The 6,692-nt window shown below is 68.6% G+C and overlaps 1 protein-coding gene across 1 annotated transcript; it reads right to left on the bottom strand.

Annotated features, from left to right (window-relative positions):
• Positions 1-1,114: 1,114 nt before the first annotated feature.
• C21H11orf96 (chromosome 21 C11orf96 homolog) lies at positions 1,115-3,401 on the bottom strand. Its single transcript, XM_072791993.1, has one exon. It carries the CDS (start codon positions 3,050-3,052, stop codon positions 2,681-2,683), a length of 372 nt encoding a protein of 123 aa, XP_072648094.1. The 5' UTR covers positions 3,053-3,401; the 3' UTR covers positions 1,115-2,680.
• Between the last annotated feature and the right edge of the window lie 3,291 nt (positions 3,402-6,692).

Here is a 6,692-nt window from a genome sequence, read left to right as displayed (position 1 = left end):
GGGCTGGAAACTTGGCCCCTCTAACCCTTATTAGCTTCCTCATCCGTAAAATGCCGGGGAAATGTTTTCAGGAGAGAGCAGGCTCCCAGGGGTGGAGCCACCACCTCGTCACCCCTCTCCCTCTGCCAGCCAGAGGGTCCAGGGCCCCCAGGGCGCCCCGAGGGGGGGTCCCCGCGGCCACAGGCCCCTTCCTTCAACACCCGGGCCCAGCGCAGCAGTGCCCTGCGAGGCCGCCTGAGGCCCGGGTGGGGAGGGCCCTGGCTGGGGGTTGTCCAGCTTGTTTGAAAACCCGTCACCCAGACTGGGCCGTAGGCGAGGCCCAGGTGGGGAGGAGGAGGGAGGCGGCAGACGGAGCAGGCTCCCACCCCCGCTGCTCAGGCTCTGGCTCCTCGCCCCAGCCCTTCCCCGCAGCACCTTCTCGGCCTCCCTGCCTCCCGCTCGCCCCCCCCCCCCCCACCCAGTGCTGGCCCGAGCCTCCTCCGTCTCTAGGCGCTGTCTGCACTTCCCGCCTCCCGGCTCCCGAGGGGCCTCATTCCTCTTTCTCATGCTCTCTGGCTCCTCCTGCACCCTCTGACCTCCGGCCCCTCGCCCTGGGAGCTGCGAGCTGCTGGGAACGCCTTCAGGCCACAGTACCCCTATCCCCACCCGCCCTCTTCCTGCCTCAGGACAGAATGTTCCCAGGGCAGCACCCCACACCCAGCCTGCTCCCCCTAATTATCCCACATCCCACCCCCCCCAAGCCCCTCTCCGGGTCCCCGCCCCTTCCACACTTCGGTCTGTATCCAGCCCTCAGAACTCACGGCTAGGCACAGGCAGTACTACGAAACGGGGACACATAGGACATTGTTTTTATACCAAAGAGTGGAAAAGTGGCTTAATTAGAGGTGGAGTATCTATTCAGCAGGATCTTATAAAAACCATGATGTAGATCCATACGTATGGATGTTAAATACAAATCCAGGAAGGCCGAAAGCAGATTAAAAAGAGTATTTGGAACATAAACCCATTTCATAAAAGAAATGTGCACAAGACCCCAAATACCATATGTATTTCAGGGTGGGGGTGGGGATGAGTGACTGGTTTTGTAGGGTAATGAACAAATAAAGCAGAGTAGGACTAGGCAAGGTGGGCATCGCTCTTCCTCACTGCCTCTTTATTGATTTTAACTCTTTATATGATTTCGGAAGCACCAACCGGGGGCTGGGCCCTACCGGAGGCTACACAGAAACTGGGGTGATCGATGCCCCACGGACGCTGGGCCAAGCCCCTGGAGATGGGCGGGGGCCGGGGAGCCCTGCGGCAGGGGTGTGCAGAAGGGCAGCGAAGGAGGCTCCCCGCTGCGGGGTCCCGGGCGCTGCCGGAACGGGGCTGGGATCCCAGGCATGAGGGAGGTGAGGCCCCCAGCCCGCTCCGGGAAGGCTCGGCACCCGCCACTTACACGGCAGGAGCGGGACAGTGGACAGGGGAGAGGGACGAGGGAATAGACTAGGGTCGGGGGTTCTGGGCTTCACCCCCTTCCTCGCACCCCAAGGAGCACAGAGCAGCCGGGCCTTGGCAGCTGCAGAGGCTGAGTCTCGGCTGCCCCAGGCCGCGGCCTTGCAGGTAAGGGGCGGTGGGTCCGACCCCCCAGCAGGGGCACCTGGGGCGGGGCGGCGGGGGGGGGCGCAGACTCAGCCCTGGCCCCGGCCCGTTGTGGCTCCTTTGCTTCCCTCCCTGTGCCCCCCTTTTCTGCGGGGTCGGCGCTGGGGGAGGTGCCGCTCAGGGGGGCGTTTGGGTGCCGCGCGCCCAGATGCCGGCGTCCACACTGCGGCCCGGGGTGGGGGCTCGCGCGGGGCCGGCCCTGGGCGCGCTGGGGCGTCCCACCTGGCGGCCTGTCCCCCAGGTTTGTTTTGTCGTCTGTGCACTGGGGCGTGGGGAGACGGCGGGGACGGCGGGGGGCTGCGGGGGCAACGTGCGGGGGGCAGCGCCCGGGGCCCCGCGCGCCGCTGGGTCAGCGCGGACCGAGCCCTCCACGGGGCCCAGCGCCCACGTCCCCGCCCAGGGCCCGCCGCCTGGGGCCCCCGACGGGCCGCCCGCACCGAGGAAGGAGGCGCCCCTCGGTCCGCACCGCGCCGGCCTTCCCCCCGCGGGCGCAGGGCTCCGGGGCTCGGGCGGGGCCGGGGCAGGAGCGCTCCCCGCGAGCGGACCCCCGGGGGCGGCGATGGCCCCGCGCAGCCTGGGCGCGGCCGGGTCGGCCCGGGACGGGAGGTCGGAGCCGCCCCAGCGCTGCCCGCCCCCGCGTCCTGAGCCTGCGCCCCGAGGCTTGGAGGAGTCAAGAGCTTGGAGGAACGCGGCGTGCAAATAGACGGACTTTATTCGTCTCGACTCGGGAGCCCCCGACCGGCCCCGGGACGAAGGTCGTGGCGTCAGCGCCGCCGTCCGCCGCCGCGATGCAAAAATAAATATCCGTCCCGCGGCGCCCGGCCCGTCCGCGCCCGGCAGCTCCGACGGGGCGTGCGGCGGGCGCGGGGCGCGGGGCGCGGGGCCGGGAACGGGGCGGGCGGGCTGCGGGCTGCGGGCTGCGGGCTGCGGCGGGCGCCCCCCGCACACGCCCTTCGCGCCGTCCGTGCGTCCGTCCGAGCGAGCGTCCGTGCGGGCAGCGGCGGCGGAGCGCGCCCCCCGCCCCGCGGGCCCCCCGCCGTCACACGGCCGAGTCCGAGTCGCTGGAGTCCAGGCTGTTGCGGAGCCTGCAGGCGCCCAGCGGCTCCCTCTGCAGCGACAGGCTCTGCGTGCTGCGGCGCAGGCACTCCAGGCTCTGCAGGAACGAGCGCCGCGCCTTCTCCTCCTCCAGCGGGGACGCGCCCTCCTCCTCCACCTCCTGGATCTCGTCGAAGGTCACCGGCTGCGTCTTGAAGCGGGACTGGCGCGGCCGCCGCAGCCGGGCCTTGCCGCGGGCGGGGCGGGCGGGCCGCGCGGGCTGCGGGAGCTCGGGGGCCAGGCCGGCGCAGGGCGGCATCACCGCCTGGTAGCTGCAGCCCACGCGCGGCGGCTCCACGGGCGCGGCGGCCGCCATGGCGCTGCCCGCGGGCTCGGGGCCGGGCGGCGGGGCGGCGGGGCGCTCGGGGGGCGGCGGCGGCGGCGGCGGGGCGCCCCGGGGGGCGGCGGCCTGGGGCTCGCGGGCCGGGGGCTCCAAATCTGCTGCGGGGCGGCGGCGGCCCTGGCGGGCCCGGCGGCGGACTCGGGCGGCGGGCGGGGGCCCGGCGGGGGCGCGGGGGCGGGGGGCGCGGGGCTGCGCTCCGGTCCCTGGGCTCCGCGCCGCGGCTGTCGCCGTCTGCCCCGCGGGGCCCGCGCGCCGCTTATATAGCCCGCTCCTGCCCACTCGCCGCGGGCGCCGCCGCAGCCCCCGCCCGGAGAGCCTGCGCGCCCCGCGCCCTTCCGCCTGGCGCCGCCCCGCCGCCCCGGAGCACCCGCCCGGCCCCCTCCGGAAGGCACGCCCCGCCCGCGGCGCTCCGGGAGCGGCGGCGGGGGGGGGGGGGGGGCGGGAAGAGGGAGGGAGGGGGCGGGGAGGGGGGAGGGGGCAGGGCCCGCCGCCCAGGGGGGACAGCGGGGGAACAGCGGGGGGGGCCTCGGGGGGGGCCGGCGCGGGGAGGGCAGGCCAGCGGCTCCGGCTCGCAGGGCCCGGCACCGGAGGCAGCCGCGCTCGTCTGGGCCCCGCCTCCCCGCTGCCGGCCGGCCCCGCCCCCCTCCTCCCTGCCCCCCGCCCCCCGCCCCCCCCCGCCGCCCCGCCCCCGCCCTCATCACTCGGAACCACGACGCCCCAGGCGCCCGGACAGCAGCGCCCCCAGCACCGGCCGCGGTCACCCGTCCCCCCCATCCCCTCGCCCCCCGCCCTCAGCCCCACCACCCTAGCGCCCCCGGCACCCTGCCCGGCCCACCCGCGAGTCCCCGGTGGACGCCCGCCACCCGCCAGCGCGCCCAGGCCGGCCTCAGCCTCACTGGGGCCCCGCGGGCCAGCTCGGAGTGCCCCCGCCCTCAGCAGTAAGTCCCTGAACACACCTGCGTTCCCGTTCCCGGGTGCAAGGGCGGCGGGGTGGTGAGTGCGGCCCGGCCGGGAGGCCCCTCAGCGCCCACAGTTAAGGTGACCCAGAGACACAGGAGTGACCCCGCTGCGGCCCACTAGGCCCACTCCGGCCGCCACTCACCAGCCAGGGGAACCACACTGTGTCGCGGTCATTTACACACGGGCCTCGGCACAGAGGAGCCCGGCAGCTCCCCCAGGCACGGCGGCTGGCAGCGGGACTGAGATGCCCCCAGGTGCTCCAGCGGGGCCCTGTGCCCTGGGCAGAGAAGGAACGGGAGTGTGACGGCGGGACAGGAGGGTGCTCCAGGCAGCCAGGACCGGTGCAGAAGCTCTAGGGCAGGGAGAGCATGGCTCCTTCCAGGAGCAGTGACAAAACCCAAGTGGCTGACGCAGAGAGGAGGGGGCAAGGAGGAGGCCAGCCAGGGGAGGCCTGGGCAGCCACGGTTTGATCCTAAGGCAGTGCTGAGGCGCGGGAGCCCAGGCACAGAGGCTGCAAGCGCCCAGTCACGTGTCTAAAAGCTCACCCTGGTTGCCATGTGCTGCGCCGACTGGGGGGCTTGGGGAAGAAGCAGGGAGCCCACTTACAAGAGTGTGACGTCACCCCCAGATATGAGGCTCGGATGACGTGGACTGGGTGAGGGCAGTGGGCAGGTAGGGAAATGGCAGATGTGAGATTTGTTTGGAGGTACAGTGAGACGACTGGATGGGCTGCTGGGAGGCACCCAGCTTTGCTTCCACGGATCTGGCCTGAGCAAGTGCCAGGCCGGCAAGTGTGAGCCAGGGATTGGGAGGGGGGGAGAGCAGGCTGGCAAGGGGTGGGGCCTGGAGCCTGCCGCTTACCCTCAAAACCCCCCACCTGAGGCGGCAGGGCCTGCAGTGCTCCTATCAGAACTGTATCATGTGACAAAAAGGTAATTTATCTAATCTTAAAGTCATTGTATTTGGGATTTTTTAAACAGCAGTTTAGCAATACTCTAATACAGAAATTGGTACCAGCAATGCAAAACTGCCAGGTATAAAAACCCTAAAATAGGGGCGCTGGGTGCCTTAGTCGGTGAAGAGCCTTGGGCTCAGGTCATGATCTCAGGGTCCTAGGATCGACCCCCACATCGGGCTCCCTGCCCAGGGCGGAGCCTGCTTCTCCCTCTCCCTCTCCCTGCCACTACCCTGGCTTGCGTTTTTGCACGCTTTCTCTCTCCTTCTCTGTCAAATAAATAAAAATAAATAAATAAATAAATAAATAAATAAATAAATAAACCTAAAATATGTGGCACTGGCTTGGCCAACAGGTGGTGAGCAATCGGAAACAAGGAGCAGAGGATGGAAAGCTGGTAACCCTTGTTATGCTGTGACAAAACATTTATTAAAAGCATTACCTGTGATCATTTGGAAGACGGGCCACATGCCCACTGAGCCTGTAATTCTCGAAAGACGATGGTTGGAAAGAGCCAGAAATACTTGCACGTGGTGACTGCTCAACGATGCTTTTAGCAAGGTCCTCCAGGGCAGAGACTGGCTAGCTTGCAGGAAGAGAGGAGCAGAGGGGAGGCGATCCGGGAACCCGCCGCCGTCGGGATGGGCAGCCCAGCTGGTCCTGTCCGAAGAGCAGGTCAGGCCGCGGGGCTCGTGCCAGGCTGGGCTGCAGGCCGCGCACCGGGCCGCGCAGGCGGGGCCTCTGTGGCGAAGTGCTGCAGTCGCTCGCTTGTTGCCTGGCCCTGTGGTCCATTATTTTCGATGCCTTGAGGGTAACTTTCATTTAACCTGAGAGAGGGGAGCGGGCAGGGCAGGCAGACCGGGGCGAGCAGGAGGAGCTGGGGGTGGGGGTGGCTGCGCCTGGGCTGACGGAGGCCCACGAAACTGCAAAACCGCACGGCTGGGCTTCAGAGCTCACGCGTGTTCCGGTGCTCAGGGAAGACAGGCTCTGCTGCCCCGTTGGCGGTGCTGGGGAGGAATGCCCATGGGCCACCTTGCCGGGGGCAGTCGAGGGCCGGGAGGCGCAGGGCGGAACCTCCTCCACCGTTCTACAACTGGACGGTGGCGGAGCTGCTGGCTGTTCCCCAGGTGGGTCACATTTCCCAGCCTCCCTTGCAGCTAAGGTAGGGCCATGTGTCAAAAGATCATCTGTGGAATGTGAGCCAAGTCGGTGGTCCAAGTGCTAGAGGAAATTCCTGCCCCAGGCTCCCATGACTTCCCTCATAGGGACTAAGTGGCCTCTGGGGTTAGAGGATCCCTGCAGGCCCTTGGGGCGGAGCTACCACCCCCCGAAACACTTCCCCTGGACCTGTTCCCTGAGGAAGCCGTCAACTGGGTATTCTTGACTACTCTGGTTTCGGGTCTCTATCCTAGCGACACTCAGCCTTGTCCCAGCCAAGAGAGCCCTTAGCCACCCAGGCCAAGCAGGACGCTGGAAGAGCCGGGAGGAGTGAGGGAGGAGGAAGGCGCACTGGGGGCAGCCACCCCTGCGGGGACGGTGAGCCAGTCAATGACTCGGAGGAGCAACGTCCAACACGGTGACAGGGAAACCAGGGGAGCGTGTCCGAAGGCAAGAGAAGGATGCTTCTAGGAGGAGGAAGCTGATGAGAGTGGGAGTCCATAGACTCCCCCTCGACCGGCCCACCTGACCGTCCCGCGT

The sequence above is a fragment of the Canis lupus genome, chromosome 21, assembly GCF_048164855.1.
Source record: "Canis lupus baileyi chromosome 21, mCanLup2.hap1, whole genome shotgun sequence".
Taxonomy (NCBI): Eukaryota; Metazoa; Chordata; class Mammalia; order Carnivora; family Canidae; genus Canis; species Canis lupus.
Note: the sequence above shows the minus strand (reverse complement) of the source record. Positions and strands in the feature narration are given on the sequence as shown.